This window comes from Pan paniscus, chromosome 3 (assembly GCF_029289425.2).
Source record: "Pan paniscus chromosome 3, NHGRI_mPanPan1-v2.0_pri, whole genome shotgun sequence".
Classification (NCBI taxonomy): domain Eukaryota; kingdom Metazoa; phylum Chordata; class Mammalia; order Primates; family Hominidae; genus Pan; species Pan paniscus.
The window spans coordinates 144,163,981-144,190,992 of record NC_073252.2 but is presented as its reverse complement, the minus strand read 5'-3'; the positions used below and the strand labels follow the sequence as shown (position 1 = coordinate 144,190,992).

The following is a 27,012-nucleotide window of genomic DNA, read 5'->3' as shown; positions in this document are numbered from 1 at the left end:
TTCTTGAACTCTTCTCCAGCAAGCTTGCCCTCCACTTTATTTCAGCCAACTATTCCAGGTCCTTCACTTTGTTATTGCCCATAACTGCATCCCTCAATAATCCAATTTTCAAATGTCCTCTCTGATTAACAGCTCCTGTCTTATGATTTATTCCCAAAATCAAAAGTTCTTCACTGGAATGGCCAATTCATTTACTTTATCACCTTTACGATCCATCTAACTATACCCACCCTATTCTCACCCCATGCCCTCACATCCCATCTTACCCAGCCTAGGCCTCATGGGTCCATCATTATAATTCCTTTGTTACATACACCATCAACAATCTTGCTCATCTCTACTGCTTCATATTTGCCTGGCAAAGTACTAACCCTGCTGAACTCTTAACTCTTCACCTTCCTGCATATGTACCTGAACCTGCTGGAGCAAACATACTACCATGCTGACTGGTCTCATTTGAAATTCATGACAACTAAATGTAAGTAAGCCTGGCAATTCTACTACTTTCCTTTAATTAATTCACTCTTCCACTCTCTAGAGGATCATTTCACACCTTCTCCTTGCCTCTCAAATCTCCAGTGCCTCTTTTTTCATATCAAGTATTGCCAAAAGGAAATTGGCTGATGAGGAAATAAGCAATCAGAGAAATTTTACGTGGTCCCACCCACCTGCATCTGTAGCCATATTCTTCGCCTTTTCTCCTGTTTCTATAGATAAACTGTCTTTTCTCCCCTCTAAAGGAAGTTTTTTGAGTTATGTCATTTATTATGTCCTACTTAATGATATGATTCATACAGATATTCCTTTTTCTCCTATATTTTCACATTTTCTCTCTCTACTGGATTATTTATATTAGCATATAAGCATTCTGTAATATTACACATCTTAAAATTAAACCTCACCTTATCCTACCTGCACTCCACTTCTGTGCTCCCTTTTTGTAGCAGAATTCCTCAAAAAGGTTATTTAAACTTATTCATTACTCATTCAATAATATATACTGAGTTATTTCTGCATGCCAGACACCATCCCAGGTGTGGGAATATAACAATAAGTAAAACAGATGTGTCTTTGCTCTCAAAACAGCATTTTGAGAATACTAGTGGAAAGAACCAACAGATAAGTAGAAATGTAGTGTGTGAGATGGGTGATAAGTGCTGAAGACAAAAATAAATAATGTAGAGGAATAGGAAGTACTAGATTAGGATGGGAGAGTTGCTATTTTAAATAGGATGGTTAAGTTCAGATTCACTGAGAAAATGATATTTGAGCAAAGATCTGGAAGAGATAAGAAAGTGAGCCTTCTGGGGCTAGAGTGTTCCAGGTGGAAGGAACACTAAGTGCAAAGGTCCTGAGAGTATACCCAGTGTCCTTAAGAAACACCAAGGTGGCCAGTGTGACTGGAATACAGTGAACAAGGGAGAGAGTAAATTAAGATGATGTCAGAGACAGAGCAGGGGACAAATGATTTAGGACCTTAAAGTCCTTTGTAAGGACTTGGAATTTTAATTTGAGAGAGACAGGAAACCATTAAATGGGTTTTGATAAAAGGAATGCATGTTCTGCTGTACTTTTTTAAAGAATGATTCTGGATGCTGGATTGAGAACAGATTGTAAGGGGACCATGGTGGAGGCAGGAAGACCAGTTAGAAAGCTAATGATATTATGGCAAGTGATCCTGTTAGCTTGGACCAGAGTGGTTGAGTAAATCTGATAGGAGGTAGTTGTAAGTAGAACTGGAAAGTAGAACTAAGAGATTGAATGAAGGTGTTTTGGGAAAGAGAAGAGTCAAAGATGACTCCAGGCCTGAGCAGCTGGAAGTGTAGAGTTGCCATTTACTAAGATAGGGAAGATTTTAGGGTTGAGCAGGTTGAAGGAACTCATAAGGATAATTCAGCATGGGAGATACTTGGATTCCACTGACTTTCAGACATCTAAGTAGAGACATCAGGTAAGCAATGGACTATATGAGTCTGGAATTCAGGAAAAAGATCTTAACTAGAGATATATATTTGGGAGACGTCAGCATCTGGATGGGTTTTAAATTAGACTGGAAGAAAGCGATAATAAAGAATGAAAGATATCAGAGGATCAAGTGCTAGGACACTGCAATAGTAAGAGATTCACAAAGTAGACCAAGGAATGACCAGTTGACTTAGGAGGAACACTGAGAAATTTTGGTGTCCTAGAAGTTTAGCAGAGAATGTGTTTCAAAAAGGGGAGAGTGATCAACTACTTCAGTTACTGCTAATATTTCAAATAAAATGAAGTTTCAGAATTGACCATTGGTTTTAAGAAGACAGAGGTCATTGAGGACCTTAACAAGAGCTATTTCATCAAAGTTTTGTAGTTCAAAGCCTGATTGGATGGGTTGAGGAAAGAATGGAAGACGAGTTAAAGACAGTGATAATTGATAACTCTCTTAGGGAAATGTTTCTGTAAAGGGTACAGAAAATGGGGTACTAACAAAGTAATAAAATATGAAGAGAAGATTTTGTTTAAATTGGGAAAATTAGTGGCATATTTGTGTCAATAGGATTAACCCAGTTATGGAGAGAAAAACTGATACAGAAAAAATAAGGGAGAGCTTGTGGACACATGTCCTTGAGCAGGAGAAAGGGAGTGAGCTCTAGTGCATAGTAGCCTCCTAGAGAGAGAGATTTATTATGGGAATTGACTCATGCAATTATGGAGCCTAGAAGTCCCACTATCTGCTATCTGGAAGCTGGGAAAATGGCAAAGGCAGTGATGTAATTCAGTCCAAGGCCAAAGGACTGAGAATCAGAGAAGCCGATAGTATAACTCTTAGCTCCAGTCTGAGTTTGAAGGCCTAAGAACTGGGGGTTGGGGGTGGTGGCTGGTATAGGTCCTGGAGCCAAAAGGCCCAAGAACCCATAGTCCCAGTGTTCAAGGAGAAGATGGATATCCCAGCTCAAGACAGGAGTAAATTCATCCTACTTCTGCCTTTTTGTTCAATACAGGCCCTCAGTGGATTGGATGACACTTGCCCCCATTGGTGAGGGTGGATCTTCTTTACTCAGTGTACTAATTTAAATGCTAATATCTTCCAGACATACCCAAACAGATACACCCAAAAACAATGTTTTACCAACTGGACATCCCATAGTTCAGTCAAGTTGACACATTAAAATTAACCATCATATATTCCTGTTAGTGTTTATTATCTCATGACATCTTAATCATTTGTTAATTTGTTTATCTATGTTCTCCAACTAGAATGTAAGCATCACAAGAGAGCAGGGACTTTATCTGTTTTAGTCACCGTCATAATCCCAATACCCAAAATAGTGCCTGGCAGTTGAAGCCACTCAAAAACATTTTTTGAATGTTTTTGAATGTTTTGAATGAAAGTGAATGCATGGTTGGACAAATGAATGGATGCATCTGTCCAAAAAGTTGGGTTGGAGCTATTTTTAAAACTGCTGTTTTCTTGTTATATGCTCTAACTTCAGAGACATATTCTTTATTATGAAGCCACTTTGAAGGAACTGAGTACACTTTCCCTCACACTCTATTTGTAGAGAGGTAGCACAGTATGATGAAAAGGTATAAAATTCTGGTTTAATTGGCAGCCAGTACCAGTTATGTAAAAGTAGGTTTTCTTTAACCCTTCTCAGCCTCAGTTTTTACCTCTGTAAAATGAAGATTATGATAAGATGAAATGAGTTAATTTTTGTGGAAGCATATTGTAAACTGTAAAGAGCCAAGCAAATGTTACATTTGACACTTAATAGAGAAAAATAGAATCCCTGGAGGATATCAAGATTCTACAAAAGCATCATCTGAAATGCAGCAGCTGGCCAACTACTTCAGATCTTAATCATGGGCTGAGTCCTAAGACTTAAAACTTTAGGATTCTATAACCATACATAATCTATAATTTTATAATCTTGTGTGTAATTGAGTCCAATGTTTACCATGGCCAGCAGTGAAACTTTCCCTGAAGTATCACCTTTTACTACTAAGATCCTGTCTTAGTTCATCCAGGCTACTGTAAAAAAAATACCACAAACTGGGTGGCTTATAAACAAAAGAAATTTATTTCTGACAGTTCTGGAAGCTGGGAAGTCCAAGACGAAGGCAGATTCAGTGTCTGGTAAAGGCCTGCTTTCTGGGTCATAGATGGCTGCTTTTTTGCTGTGTCCTCACAAGGTGGAAAGGGCAAGGCAGCTCTCTAGGGCCTCTTTTATAAGAGCACTAATTCATTCATAAGGTCTCCACCCTCAGGACCTAATCACCTCCCAAAGTCCTGTCTCCCAATACCAGCACCCAGGGGGTTTGGATTTCAATATACAAATTTTAGGGGCACAGAAACATTCAGATTATCATGGACCGAGAGTGCTTTCAAATACATTACCTCAATTATCTTGATAACATATCTATCATTTAGGCAAGGGCAGAAATTCTTGTTCTTCTTTATTTTCTCAGTGTATCTTCCTCAGTCCATGGAGTTCCTGTCTGTGAGGATAAATTAACGCCTTGTCCAGCTTTAAAAACTGTACTTATAAGTTCGTTACTTGGAATTTCATATTAATCTTCCTTATGAAACAGTGGTACAAGTGGCAAGTGTCCACTAGATTTTAACATCTAACAGGCCAGGAATTGAAATTGTGCATGTCTTATTCATTACCTTATCTTCAATGCCAAGTATTCAATAAATATTTATTGGAAGGAGGGCAATAGAAAGGTAGATGAGTAATGAATGATTAGAATGATTCAAATGATAAATGAATGGTTAGGAGGTTAGGAACTCAACCTGACTCATAACATCTTACCTTTTATTTGCTATGAAAAATAAATTATAGTTTTTTAATAATCTTAAGCAAAATAATCATCCTTTTATTGAAACCTATTGTGTATTGTTAGTACTACAAAGATTAATCTGACATTGATCCTTTCATTAAAGATCTTATGGTTTAATAGAGAAAAGAGGATACATGCACAAATAATTAAAATTCAACTTAGAAATTATAATTTCACAGTTATATTTCAAAGGAGATTACTAACATAGAAAACACTTCATTAAATAGAAGTAGATTTTTTGCAATAAATTTTCTACTGAAAGAAAATTTTTAATTTGAGGAGAATGTAAAGGTAGATAGAAACTTCCAATGTTTCTCAATGGATCTCTTTCTTACTTCAGTTTTTTGTTTTCATTTGCATGGTTCTGATTCTCTGCTGTGTCTAACTTCACTTAAAAACTTGCATATCTTTCCTTTCTTTTGATGTGGTTTATCACTAATACTGTGTTTAGCAGCCATTATTATGGTCTTTATCAGCAGCGTATAATAGAGAAGATTGAAGGAGAGAGATTCTAAAACTTGAAAAGTAGTATAGGATGGTAATTAAGATGAAGAGGCGATAGGGCTGAGTTAAGCACTTTGGCTGTGAAGTCAGGTGGTTGGGTTTTAAACCCTAGTGAACAGTACTAGGACAGTTGATCAAGCATTTTGAAATCTTTCCTTCTGTGGACCCCTGTTCTCTACAAGTTGTGCAGTCTCCATATGACTACCAGTCTCCGTAGTAGTTAACTCATACTTTCTCCCCAACTACATCTTGCTTACTCTAAGAAGAGGAATGAAAGGAAGCTACCTGTGTATCTAGGCTTCTTTCCTACTCCCTCTGAAAGACAAAGTAGGTCAAAGATAGCTGTTCACACCATAGAAACAAATCAGTCTAATTCTGTGTAATTGCAGTCTAAGGAAACCATATATTGGATGGTGTTGTCATGAGCTCAAGCCCCCAAATTCTGCAGACCATCGATTTATTTAAATAGGTGCATAATTGGCAGAGAAAGGTCAGTAACACTTTGAGTTTTTACCATTAGAATGACAGACCAAAGCCACACTTCTCCTCTCTCCAGCCATAAAGGTCAATTGAGCATCAAGACCTCTTGAAACATGTGGAGTGCAAGCTTTGACCACTGCTGAAAGTCATCCTCAGAGTCCATAGATGACACCATCTTCATATGTGGGGATGGTCACATCATTACCTTGGGGTATTTGACAAACATTGGCCTACATGCTCACCCACTCGGAATCATGTAAGCACCCCTTGAGTAAATGGGGGCACTGCTAGCTCTTCTATTCTATCAACTGGTTTTATATGACTTGGTTTCTTAGAGAGCTGGCCCCTCAGCAAGTAGGTTTATAAGGCACTGTGATCATTGGACTGATATACACATATGCATGTGTATACACAAACACATATGTACACAGAATATATACATACCAGGCTCTGTTTCTAGGCTAACTATATGTTCCCTTGATCTGACTGTCTCTCCAATTAGTTTCCATTTCAGTAGTTCTTAAATTCAATAGGTTTGAATTCTCACATCTTTGTATAAGAAACCTTGTTTTTCTGGGGTAGGATAATTTTTATTGAGTAGCTATTGTGGTTACTTGATGCATAATCCCACGTAACAGGCATGACTAGCTTTGGAGGTATTATCTTCACTTTATATGAGAAAAGCTAGGTTCAGAGAGATTTTGTCACTCGACTGAGACTGCACAACTGGTAGAGAACACAAGACGCTTTCAGCCTGGGTCTGCCTCCCCTTGAATGCCCCTTCCAGGTTATGCTTCCTAAGCATGCCTCTTGGGAGACACAGTTTGTTTTAAAACATATTATCAGCACACAATTACTTTTTCTTGAACATTATATCCTAAGTAACATAGGTAAGAGGAAAAAGAAGCGGGCATAATAATTGCCTTGAAGAAACTTCAAACGTATTTGGGCAAACAAGAATCAAGAATATGGAAGAAATTTAGAGAAGAAATTGACTGCTAAACTGTGATTCGAACTGAGCTTAATAGGAGTTCATAGAAGAGAGAGGTCTAGGTCAGCGAAAGAGATCAAGGGGCAGCTTTCAAGGCTACAGTCGTCATTAGTTTCCGTAGTAATTTGCTGTCTATGATAGAAAATTCTTCAACTTTTGATCCCATCACTATGAACAGAAACAATGTATACAGCCATTAGTGTCATGTACAATAATTATTTTTTATAATTTGTTTCCATTTATGGTTGCATAATTAATGGACACACGTGTGAGATGCATAAGATGATAAACCTAAAACCACTTGAAAAAAAACTAGCCATCTGATTGTCTCAGTTGCTTCCCATTGAGTCAGTTTCTCTACCTTGTTCTAAAGCAAATGAAGACAAATCTCCCCTTGAAGCTAAGAGTAGCTTCTGACTAAGGGAAGGGAAGCACCTAGTAAGCAGTTTTCAAATGCTCTAGAGGTGAAAGAGGTGACATTGATAAACTTCTTCCCCCATTAAGGACTACTGTCCCAAGAAGGCCAGTTGCACTGCTGGTGTGGGACTTCTCAGGCTTCACTGAAGTGAGCTGGAGACATGGGATGAGTTGGGGCAGTCTTGTCCTAGCCAGGCTTTTCCCTTGCCCTTTGGTTCCTTCTTCAGCACCAGCTACTGGGGGTGCTCCTTAAGTGGGTAGGGTCAATCCAGAGTTGGAAAGACACTGGTTCCTTGCTACTCCCTTGCCTATTGGTAACCAAGCTGAAGGAACTTAATCATGTGTTCTACTTAAGAGAATATTTAGCAATAGCAGGTCCTTTGGTTCCCAAACCACACTCAGGATTGACAAGACCAAATCCTTTGGTCAAAAATTAGGGAGCAAAGTTTGGTCCTAGAGGCCTCTGAGTATCTCTGCCTCCAGCCCTTCATGGCCTGGAAGCTCAATTCTTCATAGCTTTCCTCTTTCCTCTAGGTTAGAATAAGCCAATTTACGGTTCATTTTGGCACATTTCACTAAACAGACTGTGTGGGTTTGAGTAACCTGAACCTGTGATTGCACACTTTAAGTTTCCATCAAAGTTATTAGAAAGTAACCTTTTCATCTTACATTTTAAATTAGCGTATAACATGGATGAACTGGAGGACATTATGCTAGGTGAAATAAACCAGACACAGAAAGAAAATTACCGCATAATCTCACTTATATGTGGAATCTAAAAGAGTCAAACTCATAGAAACAGAGTAGAAGGGAGGTTACCAGGGGCCAGGGAGTTGGAGAAATGGGGAGATGTTGACCAAAGGATGCAGACTTGCAGTTATAAGCCAGTAAGTTCTGGACACCTAATTTACAGCATCGTTACTATAGTTAATAATAAAGTATTGCATATTTAAAATTTGCTAAGTGATTAGATCTTAAGTATTAAGATCATACACAAAAAGGTAACTATGTGAGGTGATGGGTATGTTAAATAGCTTTATCGTAGTAATCATTTTGCAATATATATGTATATCAAAACATCATGTTGTACACTTTGAATAGATACAATTTTTGTCAATTATACCTCAATAAAACTAAGAAAAGAACAGTAGCTAGCATATAAACAAAAAGAAAAGTGAAGCCATGTTTTATATAATGTTTTTATATTGATAAAATCTACTAAGCCTCTTTTGTTCTTTATTTCTCAGAGAGGGAAAAAGACTGTGTATATAAATATTAAAAAGATACTTTCCTCTCCTAAACATATACTTTCCACACAATAACCCAATTTTAGCTTGATGCATGCAACTGAATCAGTATGGCTGTTTAATAACCATATTCCTAATTTTGATAAAAATCATAGTCTTTTTAACATTTGAGTCTGTCACCTGGTATACATTTACTTGACAATTTTATGTAAGTTTAGTTTGCATGTACCCCTGTGAGAGAAGGAGCAGTAGGAATGAAAGAAAAGCTGAACTATATCGTGTATAGGGAGGGGATTGGGGCCTGGGGAGACTCTTCCTTCTTCTGTTTAAATGTTTATCTTTGTGACAGGAAGGAGATATGGGTATTAGGAGTGTGTCTGTGTGTGGGCACAATAGTAAGCAAGCCTTCTTCCCTTTCCCTTTCCCCAGGGCTGGGCTCTGCGGGTGATGTGGAGAGGTGGAAGTAGAGCAGGAAGACAACAAATCCTGCTCTATGTCTGAAGCTGCTACTTTCTGATTTCCTAGCAAAAGAGAGTTAACATTCATAATTCTACAGTATCAACTGTAAATATCTATTCTTATTTTTCCCTGAATGTGGTGCTAATGAAAGTGAAGACCAATCATCAAGGGTGAATTATTTAATACAATAATGTTTTAATAGCTGGGAAGAGACACAAATAGTGGAGACGCCTGTGGCTAATGGATTTCCCTGATAGGAGATAAAAGGCCGATTACACAGCAGAGCAAGTGAAGAACTGGTGCATTAATGACAATTTACAGGTCAGCTCACTTACAGGAGTGATTTAAAATGCACCATCTGTTTTCTAACTGTAGGTTGATAACTGTGATTCTACAGACAGTCAACATCTCTTCATCAAGAACTGCTACCTATTTGTCTTTCTAAGCCTGGTTAGTTTGCCCCATATTATTTTACCAAGTGGACCCCCAGATTCTTTCCAGATGAAATAGTTTCTAGATTGAATGGGTTGGTAACAGTCAATCTTGCTTCCACTCAGTCTCTCTCTGCCCAGTTAGAGAATTAAGCCCTGATGTCCTAAGGCATTCATTGTGTGTATTGAACTAACTTCTCCCTAATGCATCTACCCTGGCACTAGTTAGTACCATCCTTGAGAGAGTCGAGAAACCAGTCACTCCAATCATTTGCTGTGTTCTGTGGTTTGCCCCTTCTCCTTCCCCTCATCCCCCTCCCCCCATCCTCCCCCTGTCTTTCACATAGGCACAAAAAGAGGAGCCCAGCTTTGATTTTCACTAGTGCCCCCTTCCCCTGTTTCACACTGTACCACCTATAACTAATGTGTAGTAGAGTGTAAAGAGTTAAGTGTGAGGGCTTTGGAGCTACACTTGTGGGTTTAGATTCTGTCTCTGTCAATTTCTAGCTATGGTGACCTTGTCCAGGTTGTTTAACTGTTCTGTGCCACTGTTGCCTCTTGTGAAAATGAGGGTAATAATAAAACCAACATCAAGGGGTTGCTGTGAGAATTAAATTATTCCACATGCAGTAAGCATTCAAAGCAGTGTCTGCTTCTCAAAAGAAGACATACAAGTGGCCAACAAATATAGGGAAAAAAGCTCAACATCAGTAATCATCAGAGAAATGCAAATCAAAACCACAATGAGACACCATCTTACACCAGTCAGAATGGCTACTATTAGAAAGTGAAAAAACAACAGATACTGGAGAGGCTACAGAGAAAAGAGAACACTTATTTATGCACAATTAGTGGGAATGTAAATTACTTCAGTGTCTGTGGAAAGCAGTTCTGGAGATTTCTCAAAGAACTTAGAACTACCATTCAACCCAGCAATCCCATTACTGCATATATATCCAAAAGAAAATAAATCATTCTATCAAAAAGATACATACACTCACATGTTCATCACTGCACTATTCAAAATAGCAAAGACATGGAATCAACCTAAGTGACCATCAACAGTGGATTAGATAAAGAAAATGTGGTACATATACACCCATGGAATACTACACTGCCACAAAAAAAGAACAAAATCATGTCCTTTGCAGCAACATGGAAACAGCCAGAAGCCATTATCCTAAGCAAATTAACACAGGAACTGAAAACAAAATACTACATGTTCTCACTTACAAGTGGGAGCTTGGATATTGGGTACTCAGGGACATAAAGATGGCAACAAGAGACACTGGGGACTAATAGAGTGGGGAGGGAGGAAGGGGGCAAGGGTTGAAAAACTAACTGTTGGGTACTATGCTCACTATCTTGGTGATGGGATAATCCATATCCCAAACTTCAGCATCACTCAATATACCCATGTAACAAACTTGCACGTGTACCCCCTGAATCTAAAGTAAAAGTTGAAATTATTAAAAAATGAAACAAAGCAGTGTCTGTCACATGAAAGTGCACGATAAATGTTACTATTGAGATTATAGAAGACAACTGATTGGGAGACCTGGCTGATGATCCTTACTTGGGTCTGTGAACTAAGTAGAGCTTTGCAGCTTACCTGAATGAAGTTGGAAGAATGTGTTGAAAGCATTGGCAAGCTTTTTCTGCCTTTGTATTACAGTCATTCACTAATTGACACACATTCATTGAGCACACCCTATGTACTAGATTAGTGGTTCTCAAAGTGTGAACCCCCAAGTCAGCAGCAGCAGCATCACTGGGCACCTTGTTAAAAATACAAATTCTCACCACAACTCCCATCCCTCTCCCCAGGCTTTTTGAATCAGACACTGTGAGGATGGGAAAATCAGTCTGTGTTTTAACAAGCCCTCCCGATGTTTCTGATGTGCTAACATTTGAGAACCACTGCCCTAGATGTAGAAAGTGGTCACTCTGCTGGGCAATGGGACTGTAAACGTGAATGACATAGTGTCCCAACCTTCAGGAGCATAGATTTGTAAACAAGAACAACCAAGGATTCCGAGAGGTACAATTCAGATACACAGAACAATGGTTCACAAAAGAGAGGGTGGCCAATTCAGCATTTTTTGGAGGATGTGTTGGAAAGAATTCCTGAAGAAGTAATGTTTGAACTGAGTCTTGGAAAAAAACTCAAACTTTTCCAGTTATAAGTGGGGAAAACAACATTCTAGAGGACTGAGTGCAGGCATACTTGGCGATGGACAGGCGTGCACACCGACCTCAGCTTTTAAAAAGCAGCAGCTTGACACAAGGGGTTTTTGTATTTTGTCTACAGTTGTATCCGCAGTGTCAAGAACATGCCCCTAGCTCACAGGAAGCACTAAGTAACTACTTGAATGATTGAATGCAAAGATCCTAAATTTCCACATACTGAATTTTCATGAATGATTTCTTCTCAGCATAGGATAGTAAAACAAAGAAACCAAGCTAATGGTGAGTTTTCTCCTTTAAAGTACTACATATTTCTGCAAGAAATTAGCCAGGGACTGGATTGTTTGCTTAACATGCTATATCTTAAACCATGGGTTGGCAGTATGAGACATATTACTTCTAAATCTGCCAGGGTGGCTCAGTGAAGTCCAGGGCACTTGCTTGATACAACCTTCTGAACCTGGAAACTTCACCTGCAAATTATTGCTGCTTCTCATAAACACACTGATCTTTACAATAGAAACCACAACAGGTTCCTCATTAAAATATGAAGAACCAAATATCCCAAGCAGCTTATTTTCTTCTGCTTTAGTTAAAATCACCTCTGCATGCAGAGTGATTGGGTTTTGTGTGTCTCTAGTCCTGTCCTCACAGGCTGCGCTGTGCCAGATGCTTGCTGTTCTGTCTTCTGGATGCCAGGGCATACTTCATAGCATCAGAAACTTCCCCAGGGGTCCTCTGCATCTTCATACTGACCACAGTGACAGGTCTGTTGGCCAATTCAAAAGAAAGGACTTATGCCAAATTAGACTCCAGTACTGAGGTTTCCTTCCTTTCAGAGCCACTTCTAAGGGAGCCATCCTGGGGGATTTCGTCCCCAGCATCCCTGCCATACCTCGTCTGTCTTCATGTACCCAGTTAATTACATCCCTGAGTAGCTTGCTCTGATCTCTGATCTGACAGAGCCTCTGAGGAAGGCTGCTCTAACCTGTGTTTCCAGTCAAGTGGATCAGAGATCACAGCATTTTAGAGGAAAAAGGGACCATAGAGATCATGGACAACCTCCTCAACACATAGCCTTGTTCTACTGTCTTCTAAGAACACGCGGTTTCCAAACATTGAATATGCCAATGGTCTGGTGTGCGAAGGATGGAGACATTGTAAATATATAATACTTTTTAAAACCCAAGTTGAAATGGATTTTTCTTTATTTTGGGGTGCTAAAAGAGAGAATATACCTTTGAAATGGTTATTCATATAAAAAATTTAAAAACCTAATAATAAAGTTGAGATAGAAAGAGGAGCCAGGGATATGTGAGATCACTGAAGTGATTTCAGGCAGGAAATGTCACCTTTTACATGAAGATTATAGCTTAATTTTGCTACTTCTCTCCAAGTTCTGTAAACCTTATGAATAGAGCATTGAGCTAGACCTTCTTGAACTTGAAAACTTTGTTCTTTAAAGTGTATTTTTCTATTCATCCAGTGCCTCATTTCTCAGTAAAATATATTTTTTTCTTTATTTCAGTCCTTGCCCCAGGAATATCCTTAGGGTTAATATTTGTGGAGAGAATGTATTTGTTAAGCACCTTGTGCTTCAGAGACATAGGTGCTTTAAAATAGAGCTTAATTATTAGCTTTTAATATTTTGGTTTTGCATAAAAAGAAACATCTAACAGCCATGTGACATGTAACACACCAGGAATCCTGTTTGTTCTTTTCCAGTTTCACTTTTTCTGTTTGTCTCTCTTCATTTTAGTTTATATTGGTTGTGGAGAAAAAGGGCTAGAGACCACCAATTTTTATGGGTTAAATAGACAGCCAGTGGTCAGTGTTGAAGCTGGTTTTCAATGAACACAGGGCCAATGATGGGCCAGATATATATTCTTGGCATTTGAGTGTATGCAGATTGGGGCTGGAGCTGGGGGATAGAATTTTATACAATGTGTCAGAGTGGAGAGGAGATTTTTGTAAACCATTCATGCAGAAATCAGTGAAAACACTGTTCCCGCACCACTTCATTCAGAGCTATTGACTTCATGTAGCTAAATGTTTGATCTGTTTTGTTTGACATTCTATACCCTCAATCATCATTACCTCCATGTCCTTTCACAAAAATTATTTTCCAAAAGATATTTCCAAGTGTAACTAAACTTAGGTAGATATGAAAACTGAGGTTTGGTCTGCAGGGGAAAGGCAAAAAGTAAGTTCCAAGGGCCAATTATCGATGGTTTGGTAGATCTGGTTGCAAAATGAACCTGTGAAAGAGAAAAACATCTATTGTTTGTCCAGAGAAGTTTGAAAAACAGGAGAAGGTTTTGACCAACACTAAAAAGTTCATAGGAAGACTTAGCAATTCTTAGTGATGGAGGCTAACATGAGTGTGTTACTGTGTGTGTAGATAAGCACTCTTGTGCTGCAGGGAATAGCATCTTAATGAAACTGAGATTGTAATTGTTGGCGAAGAAAGAATCAAAAAATGAGGAAGAAGAAAAATAGGAATTATGAACAGTGTTAAAGCATACAAATTTAGGGGAGCTATATTGAAATTTTAAGTTGAAAAATAAGTTATGTTTCAGGATTTCCCATTTGCTAGACATTGTGTAAGAAAAAATTCTACGGGATCTGAGATTCATTATATTTGTTTTGAAGGAGTCAGAAATTTAGAAAGTATTTCATTTACATAAATAAAAATGTTATCTTGATAAAGGAATGAGACATTTATTTTAGATATCTACAGACAGGTGAAATAAAAATCACATAAACTATAATTGTTGATGAAATATCATGCCATATGATTATAGACTGTATGAAAACAGAATGACTTTACTAAAATAATAAGCAATTTAGGTTGATTGCAAATCAATATTTTTCTCAATCTTAGTCTCTCAATAAAAATTATATTTTAAAATACTTAACAGTTTTTTGTGTTGAATTTAGAAAATTAGAGGTAACTTCACTTATTCTTTGTATATAGCTACCAAATTTTTGGTGCACCTGAGAAAATCTATTTATTGCATTATTTATAAACACTAATGCTTGATAACTGATTTGAAGTAATTCTAACTCCTATTTTCTTGTTTTACAGCTTGGTTCATCTTCTTCTGTGCCTTTCACATCTATTTTTTCTCAGCTTTTTATGACTGTTGTGGTTCCTCTCATCATTGGACAGGTAAGGCCTCCAATTCTATCTGATCTTTTCTTTATGGATCAAATTGTGAAATCTTACATAATGTCAGAGCAGTTGAGAGAAAGGATATTCAGAGGGAGGAGATAAATGAAAATATGAGACTAAAAACAAAAGTTTCATCAATCACAGTATTCTCATCTTTTTTATTTTTTAAATTAATACTAATCTGCTTTGCAGTTAGCTGTATATAGGCACCCCTGGTAGCTATATATATAGGGACTTCTACACAGAGTCTTGATTTTTGTTTAATTTATTATCTCCTCTTTGTAGCTGTGTAGCTACCTTGAAAACATCTAGCAAGTCTTTACCTTATTCTGCAACTTTTGATAAGGTCTCCATGTTTATGACCATTGTTGGGAACAAGCATCTGTCTTTGGTTGGCGTCTTTATAGACTCCTCCAACAGCAGTTATGTTTGTGACCATGTAATTGATAAACAACTTAATCCTATTATCTCTTAAAGTTTATCTTAGAATATTTAGTGTTTACTTTGTCATTCTTATTCAATTGGACTGATAGGAATTCTATTTTAACTTCTTATAGCAAGTTAGTAGTAAGCATATAAGCATACAAATTTTAAAACAAGTGGATTGTTTTTTGTTTTCTATGAAATCATAGGATGCCACAGTATTGGAGTATAGAATTTAATGCACAACTAAAGTGAACAAGTCTTAGAAAAACAGTACATTAAGAGCAACTAGATTCTAGACTTATTTCTGCCTTTTATTTGCAGTGTTACTATGGGCAAGTTATTTAATCTCCCTAGCTCTAGGTTCATAATTTATTAAATATTATGACAATAATATCTATCGTAAAGGGTTGTTGTAAAGATTAACTGAAATATGCATGCCTGTAAAGTTCTTGTCATAGAACCTAACACAGGTAACTGCTCTGTAGCTTCTATCATCATAATCATTATTACCAAATTCCCTGCAAATACTAAACAGGAAACAAGTCTTTGAAATATTGAATATAAAAAATGTATGCATAGGCTGGGCTCGGTGGCTCACGCCTATAATCCCAGCACTTTGCAAGGCTGAGATGGGCGGATCACCTGAGGTCAGGAGTTCGTGACCAGCCTGGGCAATGTGATGAAACCCTGTTTCTATTAAAAATACAAAAAAATTAGCTGGGTGTGGTGGTGGGTGCCTGTGGTCCCAGCTACTCAGGAGGTTGATGCAGGAGAATCACTTGAACCTGGGAGGCGGAGGTTGCAGTGAGTCAAGATTCTGCCACTGCACTCCAGCCTGGGTGACAGAGCAAGACTGTCCCCCCCCCCCAAAAAAAAGAAGAAGAAATGTATGCATAGATGTGTAATATTTACATGCTGTCTTAGGTCAGGTTCTCTGGGCAACAGACTCAAAGACAGAGGTTTTTATGCAGGAAGTTTACTAGGGAGTACCCTTGAGAGCAATAGAGTGAATAAAGTAGGATGGAGATGATGCAGTCCCAGCAAAGGTCTCAGTAGATCCCATGGGGAACTCTGGAGCTGGAATGACCCCTCAGAGTTGTCCTGCCTTAAGGCAAGAGCACCTGGTCTTTATACTCTTAAACTGACCAGTCATTAGATACTGGCTTCCCTCCTACCCTCCATGAGGGCTGTGACCTTGGGTGAGTCTGCTCTCTTAGGCTGAGGGCAAGTCCCAAAGAGGAACTCCGCTGACATATTTTACTCACCCAACACTCCCTGCAGCTGTGGGTATAAGCACTTCATTCCTGAAGAGAGGGATCTGGGTGGTGCTCCACAGCATCTACAACACATGTACTAATTTTTTTTAATTTTGTACTTAGAAAAGGGACTAAATTTAGCATAAAATGAGGGATTTAAAAGCACTTTAAAAATAGCATTTAATTAAATATAAAATGATACTTAAAAAATACTTCTCCCACAGTGCTGATCACATAACAGAGATTCTGAATAAATGTTACACCCCTACCTACCTCTCTGACCTCTGCCACATTTCCCACTTCCAACCTCCCTGGTTTTCTCATTTCCTGCTCATTCTTTCTGTTTAGAGTGTCTTTCTGCCTACCCTCCCACCTCAACTTGTTTCTCATTTGACTCTTTAATGAAGCCTTCTTTGAACCATATAGCTGTTATATATTTCCCTGGTTATTCTTCATTGCAACACCTTGTTTGATTTCTTTCTTGACCTTTCTCACAAAATATACTTATGTTTAGTTTGCTTGTTAACAATTTGTCTCTGCCATTCGACTGTCAGCTTCTTGAGTACTGGAACCATATTCGTTTTGTTTATCATTACATTCCCAGACCATAGGTACCCAATAAATATGTGCTGAAAGACTGAGTGAAAGAATGAATGAGCCAGAGTTCTGTGATCCGTAAGGGATATGCTTTGTTGTATAGAGGCATAACTGAATCTGCCTGTACTTCTCATCTCCACACAGTTTAAGCTGTGGATTATATTAGTTTAAATTCATACTTATTTTCTTTGTTCTGAAAATAATTCCATCTAATAATTTAAGGCTCATGCATTCTTCTCATAGTAGATCTTGGAAATTTCCCTATTAATAATAAATGCTTGGCTTAAAACATACAGACAAAAAATCTGCATGTAGGTTACTTAATTTTGTATGTATAGGGTTATATAATGTATGTAATTTAAAAACATTTATCCCGAGGGAATAATGAATTGTTAGATGGCTCATTCTTCATGTACTCGGTAGTAAACAGTAAAGTATTCAGTAAATTATAAAGTAATAATGGTAGTCAAAAGGTAGTATAGGTAGCTTTTTTTTTTCTTAAGTGTTCTAGATACCACAGTTCTTTGATGGCTCTTTTCGAGGAGAAACCTATATGCTTGCATCTACCTGCCCCTCCTCTTGTATTCTGGTCTTCGGAATTAACAGTCACCACCCTGTCTCCACATCTAGAAACCACCAATTAGCCTTGCCTCCTCCTTCTCCTTACAGCCATACTCCTTTACATCCAGGCAGTCACTTCATCCTACTGTTTCTGCCTCAGAAATCTTTCACACCTGGCCCCTGCAGCCCCAGTCACACTGCTGGAGAGGATGACACACCTTCATCATCTCTTGTCTAAATTACTGCACCTCCTAAACCTGTCTCTCTGCTGTGAGTCTCTTCCAATTCCCATCTAATGTCTTTACTGCCTCCAGAGTAGTCCTAAAACACAAATCAATTCATATTATTCCTCTCCTTAAAAACTTGCTCGTGCCTCCCTGTTGCCAATTCCTTGCATGGCCCCAAAGCCCTTCACAGTCTGGCCCAACCTGCTTCTCCAGTGCCACCTCCCACCACTCCTCTCCTTAGGGCTCTGATTTTCCCATGCTGCATACTCATCATCCTTCACCTGACCATGGCCTTTCACTGCTCTATGCCTTTGACTGTATTGCCAGCAAACTCCTACTCATTGTTGAAGACTTGTTACAGAGGTGCCCTCTAATGTGACGCCTGCCTGCTCTGACCTAGACTGGCCTCGATTAAATTCCACGTCTCCCATCGTACTTGATTCATAAATTTATCAGGAAATAATATAATTTATTGATGAACTTCCTAAAAGCAGAGACTATATCTTCTTAATTTTCCTACCTCCTTGCTTATAGTAACTCTCAGTACATATGCATGTACTTAATCTGTTATTTCATCCTAAGTGGTGGTCTCCATAGGTTACTATTTATAGGTATACTTAATAACATATTCAAGAGTAGGGTGTAAGAGGTATAAAAAGATTCACTGAAGAGAATTTTGAATTTATCTTCAAGGAGCCCCCAGCAGTAATTTTCCCTAGGTTGCAATTTGTTCAGGATAATGTTTTTAGGTCTGTATATAGTAGGTACTCAATAACAATGACTTACTTCTTTCCTAGTCATCACCTGAAAAACATACCTGAAAAAAAAGTATATCTTTTTTAAGAATACCAGTTCAAGAAAAAATAAATATTTCAAAATTTTATGTTAAAGAAAAGCCATATTTCTAACACCTCCTTTGACTTTAGTCTTTGGATGAACTGTGCTGTAACTGGCCCACAGGTACATTAACATAAACGATAGAGCCACACATCTGAGTAGATGTTATTATATAAGTGCTGCTGCATGATCCTCAGGTCCTCCAGTACATTGGAGAAGGGGGAGCATTCCACAGGCAGGGGTGCCCAGGGCAGGCAGTGCCACCTCAACCACCTCCTCCTATAATCACCGCCTCACAAGGTCATCTCTGCCTGCAGTGGTATAGAGTGTGTGGTACACAACAATGCTGCATTTCAAAGAAGTGCACTCACCTTATAGGCATCATAGGTTTGAATATTTATTATTAAAATTGTTCTGACAGGAGGAAACAAAGTATATTAAAGAAGGGATTTTTCTAATACACACAAAAGTGCTATGGGGCTATAGCAGGCCTGTTGGACCTTGATGATCAATCTCAGGCAGCCCACTTCATAGCCACCATACCTGTCCTCACCTACTAAGCTCACATACTCTATTCAGTAATTCTTCAGTCTCACCAAGACCCCAGATTAACTGACCTTTCAGTCACCATCCTCATGACTTTACTTCCCTTCTTACCCAGCTTTGATTCCTTAGTCTACCATTATAATCCCTCCTTGGCAATTCTCAACTCCTTCACTCTTTCTCCCTTTGATGTACTTGCTCAAAAAGCCCCAACCCTGGTTAAACCCAACTCTGCCTACTCCACGCATGCAATGGAGCTGCTCAGATTCCATGGCCTGTCATTCACCTCACTCCCTGGCAGAGCTCTCAGCTTCTTCACCTCTCCATTTTACCTGCTTCACAAAGGCCCAACCCCGCTTCTACTGGAGCAGCTGAGCTTTGCTTCTCAGAGAGCAATACACATTGGTCTCATCTGGTATTGAATTTATGACCCCACATTTAATGTGTCATCTAACACCTCCCAGAAACCCTACCCTTCTTCCTTATAGTGTTTCTTTTTCTACTCTTCAAAGGGATTGTTACCTTATCCTCTATCTTCAAGTTCCTTTTACCTCCCCAACACTCTCCCACTTGCCCATTGCACTCACGTCTCACTGACTTTGCTTCTGTTTCTCAAACATGCCAGTCTTGTTCCTGCCTTAGAACCTTTGCACTGGCCATTCCTTCTGCATGAAACACCTTGCCGCCTTTCACATCCTCAGAAAGACCTTTCCCCACCCTCTCCTTGAGTGGCTACCCAGTAGCAACTCAGTCACTATCATATCATTTAGTTTAAACTTCAGCTTAGTATGTATCATTATTTTGCCTCTTGTTTATTTGTTGTTTTGCTTTTTATTTCTCTCTTAAACTAGAATGTAAGCATCATGAGAGCAGGGACTTTGTCTACCTAGTTTAATCTACTGACTCACCTCAACTGTGTAATGTAATCTTTGAGGACCCTGTTAGCAGTACACATATGTGCTAGTTCAGAGGAATCAGGTGTCCTGCATGGCAGGCTACTTTCACAACTGTAACTAGGAGTACCAAATTATGAAAATAAACGCTTGTATGGATTGTTATATGCATCTTTTAAAATGAGGTTTTATCATTACTGGTTAAACAGAAAATGGGAACTAGAGGGAGAAGAAAAAGACCAGGAAGTATGAGCTGAATATATTTTTCTTAATCTTTTATTGGTGATAAAAGTTTGTCATTCAACTTGTGATTTATATTTCTGAGAGTGAATTTTATTTTTCTGTTTCCCCAGACAATACTTCTTTTTGGTTTAAATCATTATTGACTGACTCTGATTTGATGGGAGGTGTAGTTTGGTCTTCCTCACTGCTTGGCTGCACACACAGCTCCTAGGCCTCACTTTCGTCATTTGTAGAACAAAGTGTGTTGTATCTTCTACCCTGAAGGTGTTATGACTCTGTGAGATAAGATTAGTCTTTCCATAGATGGTTAGGAGATTGTTCCTTCTGTCAATCTAGAAAGAAAGAAAATTTGTGCCGGCCGTCATAGCATTTTCTCTTCTTTTCCAACAAACCTTTTCAATACATCTAAGTGCTTGTGACAAATACTTATTTTGTGCATTATATTTAAGAGTGGTATACAAATAAACAATGAAACGGAAATTCTACCCTTTTTATTTTCCATCACCTTGAATATTTTTAAAGCAGCACACTAAAACCTACTTTTTACCCTATAAATTAATAATAAAAAAGCATATCTATACATTATCATTCATGCATTCTCTGGTCTTTCCATTAGTGATTTGTTTTAGTTTGAGATGGGCCTTTCATATTAGTCTTCCATTAAAGTTGAAGTTAGTGTTATTAATACTAGTAGAGTTTTACACTTATAGCATTATATTAGATATGAACAATTTTCATTGCTTCACCTGAAAATGCTTTGAGAGAAAAGTAACAGTGAGGTGTACTGATAAACAGTGATAGAAACATCATCAAACTGAGACTTGGACATAAGAATAGTGATCATGTACCAGGGACAGGCCCGGTCTCTGAAGCATTTTATATTTATTTAATTACTTAATCCTGAAGACAACTACTGTTATATCACAGATGAGGCACACGGAAAGTAAGGAATTTGCCCAACATCACAAAGTAAGGATTGGAGCCAGGACTCAAAGTTAGGTGCAGTGTAGCTCCAGAGTCTGTACCCTGAGCCCCTGTGCCATGGTTCCCTTAGGAAATAGGGGTCGTAGTCCTACTCAGCCACCTCCCTAGCTTTTCAACATTCTATGCAAGTTGACTTGACTCTCTGTGCCTCTGTTTCCAACTGTAAACTCAGCAGAATAATAATGTGTGACCTTTCTCATGAGAATGAAATGAATTAATAGAGGGGAAGAATTTTCAAAGAGTGAAGTAGATAATAAGTGTTCATTGTACCCATTTATTATTATTGTTTATGTTTTTTTGCCAAGTGTTTTATTTTGAATCTACTCAATATTTAATAAAAATAAAGTGTTACAGAAATTGGATTTGATTTCATATCTCTGACTATATATTAAAACAGGATATTAATGAAGAAACAAAACTTTATGAAACTATATGGATTTAGTGCAATAGAGGATAAAAATTGAAGAAACAAACTGAAACCACCTTGAAGAGAAAAGTCTTAAAATTCAGACAACATGAAACATTATCTATCATATATCCTTATTCAAAAATCAATTTATGAATAGGGTAAAGACATAATAGAAATAAAAAGCAAGGAAATACTTCAACAAAATATTAAGAAAACTAAGATGATGGGTGTTATACTTTATATCTATCTCAGTGAATCGACATTCTACACCTAAGACATGTCATTTTTACAGGTTTCCAACTTGGAAGTCATGTAGGAATTGATATGTGGCTCCATTTATTAGAAGCACAGAGAGTCAAATTTAAGTTTTCCTTTACCCTTTCCTGCTATTTAATTTAGAATAAAGAAAATCAAAGTTTTGAAGGTGAGACAACAAAATAAAAAAGCTTCTATGGAAGATTTTTTCCTTCTCTCTTCACAGGGAAAAGTAAACAGGTTAATGAGGATTTGTCACTTAATTTTGAACACCTACATTTCTCTGAGGTCTGAGGGCAAATTAATTAGTATAGATTCTGAAGGAAGATAGAACTGGCCACCTCACCAGAATGCCTTTTCCCACCTCATCTTGGATTTTCTTTTTTCCCAAGAGAGAATTCTGAGGCATCTATATCAGGTTGTGTTGATCTAGCTCAAGCAAAGTGTTGTTTCCTATAAGGTTATTAAAGATTTCTATAAGGCAAAGAAGTTTGGAGAATTTTAAAATGACATGAATTCTTGACAAATACAGAATGATTACATCAAAAGTGTAAGTGGCTAAACTAAGAGAAGATAAAGTTTCCTGGAGTTTATATCCAAAGCATATCTTTGAGGCATGTCAACACTATTTCACCCAGTTTTTGTTTATGAAACATTTTAACGCCTTTCTAGCTACATAGTGCAAAAGCAGCTGCTTTGTGAATTTAATTTTAGAGGAAGATGGAAAAGCTCTATGCAACCTGGCAAGATATAAAAGGGTTTACTTAGAAAATGTAGACAAATATCACAATAAGACTAGAAATGGTGAAAGACAATCTGCTTTCCCCTAGGGTTACTGTTTTACTTGTACATCTGTCCATTTCCAACTTTCCAGTTCTTTTCTTTATTGAGATTAGGTATCCACCATCAATTTATTGGAGTGTTTAGAAGAAAGACATTTTGGCTAGAAGGATTGTGGACCTGGGAGACCCTGTTTCTTGCCATACTGAGGGAGTCCTATTCTACTATGAGACTCTAAGTACTTTGAAATGAAGAAAGAGATTATTATGTTAACTCAATCAAATTACAGTTTGCCCTTTGTATTTGTGGGTTCTGCATCTGTGGATTCAACCACCTGCAGATTAAAAAAATTGGGAAAAAACAATAAATAACAATGCAATAAAAATAATACAAAATTTTAAAAGTACAGTGTAACAACCTACTACAGTATAATACATGTGTGAATAGTTGTATTAGGTATTATAAGTAATCTAGAGATTATTTAAAATATACAGGAGGGTGTGTGTAGGTTATATGCAAACACTACACATTTTTATCAGGGGTTTGAGCATCAGTGGATTTGGTATTCACAGAGGTCCTAGAATCAATCCCCTGTGGATACCAAGGGACATCTGTATTGCTTATACAGTTAATTAATTATTACAGATTTGTCTTGGTTTTTAAAATGGTTTTCACTTACAAGTTGCACCTCATTCATATTTATTTATTTTGTTGGAGGGCAATGCTGGTAGGAGAAGAAGACACTTATTTTTGGAATTGGGATCATACATTCTATAACCTATTGCAGAGAGAGAACTTTTGTGGTGTTTTTAACCATTGTGTATTAAAACAAGATTGAAGGGCAGCAACAATTTCAATAATTTCATGTAATTTCCATTTATTTTATTTCCTAAAGGAGTTGAATTATATTAAATTTGGGCAGCTACCAGTTTTGTACCACAAAACACAATAGATTATGAAATGACCCTTTAAATGAAGTCCCTCTGTAGCCTTCCAATGACCAGCTACCCACCAACCCTAGTGACATACCTGATCTTGGAGACATCTAGATACCCATGATACCTATAGCACTATTGTCCAAAATTTGTGTTCTAATATGTCAGTACATAATGCTGTGTGACAGAACTGCTTTTATTTTTCTGTACATCACTGTGTTTTAAATTTAAAGAAAGAAATGCATGCTAGATAAATTACTATGGTTTGGGATCACTTCTACACTCCCCCCACCTTCCCAAAATAAACCCCATAATATTTTGTAAATCCAGGTGCGGCTTTAATTACAAGATCTACTTTTTTAAAGAAAATTAATTACAATTTTTTAAAATATCTAACACACTTTCCATTTATTCCCACCCCACCTAACCTTCAGGATTTTGTACCTGTACCTGGTACCAGCTGGTCAGCTTTCTGCCAAGACTGCCTTTAATACACTGTCAGTTCACTTCATGAGTCCCTGAGAATAGTTGAAGTTGATCCAACAGCCAGTTGTTCAAAGATTCTATTGAGAGTAGTTTATTTTATTCTTGAGCATCTGTAAAGATATGCTCCATTGCGAATTAAGCCTTTTTAGTGACAGAGTACATGATGACAGAACCCCATCAGCCTTATCAGGATAAGTTCCCTGACCTCATTATTGCTAATGGATCCATGGTAATTCAGCCTGTTGTGAATTCTCATGTTCAATTATGCAAGATAATGAGTGACTCAAAACTTAATATGTCTCAGCTATCGTCCTTATGATAGGACTTGTACAGCTTCTTTCAAAAGTGAAACAATGTTTTAAGTAGAGTGGTTCACTTTTATGTCCAAACAGAAGTTATCACTAATATTCAGATGACCTGATTTTAAAATAAGACAGAATTGCTCTATAACTTTATATTTCACTGATCCTTTTGTAGGAGAGTTAGGACAGGTTTATTCATTTTTAAATGTTAATTCTGGAATTCTAAAAGTATGCAAATGGCATTTGTCTTTGGATTCACAAAAACTCTAGATATTCAGAGTTTGAATTATTTAAACTCCCACAACACATGCACTTTTGCTTTTCAAGCATGAGTTATAATTTAATTAAAAACTTCTGGTGCATTGCTAGCATTTTAAATATTAATATGTTCCATGGATCACTTTCGATTATCTACCGTCTTGAAATTCTTGAAGATGTCAGATTTTTAAGATTCCCAAAGTTGCACTTGGAATTGTCTGTTGAGGCAAAGGGGACTGTGATAATTACACACATCCATTAGGATCAGCAGAGGAGATAAACTTTGGGGAGGCTTAATGGGCATGTCTCAGTGACAGCTAGCAAAGAGCATTTGGCATGATTAAGGATGGATTTGAATGCAGTTGAAAATATACTCTCATTATGGACACCCAGTGGAAGTTGCACTACAAATGTTAAATTCCCCAGAAGAAGAGTAGTGTGGCAGGGAAGCTTTGAAATCCACTGTGGCCATCAACCAAATTATTCTCTTTCCTTTATGTCTTTCTCCTGTCAGAATCACTTTGTGATGCCCATTTCAACTCCCTACATCTCTGAAAAGAGGCAACCTGTTGATCTCTGTATTTCAGATTGTCCGAAGATACATCAAGGATTGGCTTGAGAGAAAGAAGCCTCCTTTTGGTGCTATCAGCAGCAGTGTACTCCTCATGATCATCTACACGACATTCTGTGACACGTTCTCTAACCCAAATATTGACCTGGATAAATTCAGCCTTGTTCTCATACTGTTCATAAGTAAGTTGGAAAATGGGATAGCCTGGCTATCCCTCAGTGTCCTCAATAGCAACGCGTAGCACTGTGTGTTCTCTAAATTCATGTCTAGTGTTAATTTGACTAGAAATGAATGCTTAATTTTATTTTACATTTACTCAGTGACTTTATTCTGTTCTTTTAAAATACATCGGCTTTACACTTATATCGTAATTTCCTTTGTTTTTGTGTCTCCTGCCCCATTTTCTGATTTATAGTAGTTGATGTCAGGTGAGAGAAGCCTTAATTCCTGTCAGATGCAAATGTTAGATTAAGCACTGTGTCACCAATTTAGTTTATTATAGCTTTAAACTGATCTTACCCCTTATTGTGATTTAAAAACAGGATTTATAATATATGATACTATTATTTCTAAGTATAATAACTTGGCTGCGTTGGTTAAAATATGAATATTTACATCATATTTTCTAATAAAATTTACCCAAAATAATATCATTTCATTTTGAGAAGCAGCAGACCATAAAATGCAGGAAACTGCTAAAGCTCAAAAAGCAACCTTTTGTTCTATTTATCCTGTTATCCCAAAGACAACTGTTACTAATGTTGTAATATCAAAGAATCTTTTGTTATTCTAAAGTATATTGTATGCTACTGCATTTGTGATATTTGTAGAAATATTCATAGTATAAACCAGCTCTTTCTAAATTGACCAAATTAAATAACCAAATCTTAAAGAGGCTTTAGGTTTTCCCTCAATAACAACGACTGTTTCTGGGGATATCATCAATAAGAACAGACTGAGTCCCACTAATTTAAATGATTCTTTCAATTTAGCAAGGCATGCTTGTTTGGTTTATTTGTTTGTTTTTGTTTTTTAGTTCCTACAAGTTTTAGATAAAACAAGTATACCAATAAGTATGTTACAAATACTGCTTTTAGAGTGCTAATTTAGATTCAATCTTTTTTCTTCAGTATTTTCTATCCAGCTGAGTTTTATGCTTTTAACTTTCATCTTTTCAACAAGGTAAGTGATTTGGTATCTCTTGTTATTAGTTTTCTAAATGAGGAATCATGCTGTCTACTTGGCTACTATGCCACTATACACTTTTATATTTTTTTCTCCTTTTACATATGTTTTTCTCCTGTCTCCCTGACCATTCTGCCTCCCTTCTGCCACCTTCAAATTGTAGACGTTACAAAGGGTCTTTCCTTGGCCTTATCTTGTCTATCCACATTGAGTGCTTAGGCAGGCCCTTCCATTCTACTGGCTTGAGCTGTTAGCTTCATACTGATGATTTTCAGGTGCAAACCATCCATTGCAATGTTTTTAACTGAGTTTGAACCCTATGTTTCATTTACCATTTAGATATCTTTACTTGACTGTCTTAACAAGACCTTAGACTCAAGATATTCAAAATGGAGTCATGTTTTTCCCAAAAACTGCCTCTTTCTCTTATTTCTTTCCTTATTTTTAGTGAACCACCATCCTCAAAGTTACTCAAGCTGGAATCCTTCACATCATTTTTTTTTTTTAATTTCCCGATCCTACTTCTGTAATATTTTTTCTGCTCCAAAA

At 37.4% G+C, this 27,012-nt stretch overlaps 1 protein-coding gene across 7 annotated transcripts in view; it reads left to right on the top strand.

Annotated features, from left to right (window-relative positions):
• Positions 1-27,012, top strand: part of SLC10A7 (solute carrier family 10 member 7) — a 264,913-nt gene that overhangs the window by 199,624 nt on the left and 38,277 nt on the right. For all 7 annotated transcript variants that reach the window (XR_010112047.1, XR_010112046.1, XR_010112045.1 and 4 more), the window contains 3 exons: positions 14,629-14,712; positions 25,295-25,460; positions 26,409-26,460. Coding sequence is in view for 3 of the 7 variants with exons in the window: in XM_003815848.5 (XP_003815896.1) it covers positions 14,629-14,712; positions 25,295-25,460; positions 26,409-26,460 (302 nt within the window). In the remaining 4 variants the exon portion in view is untranslated. The remainder of the gene's footprint in view (positions 1-14,628; positions 14,713-25,294; positions 25,461-26,408; positions 26,461-27,012) is intronic.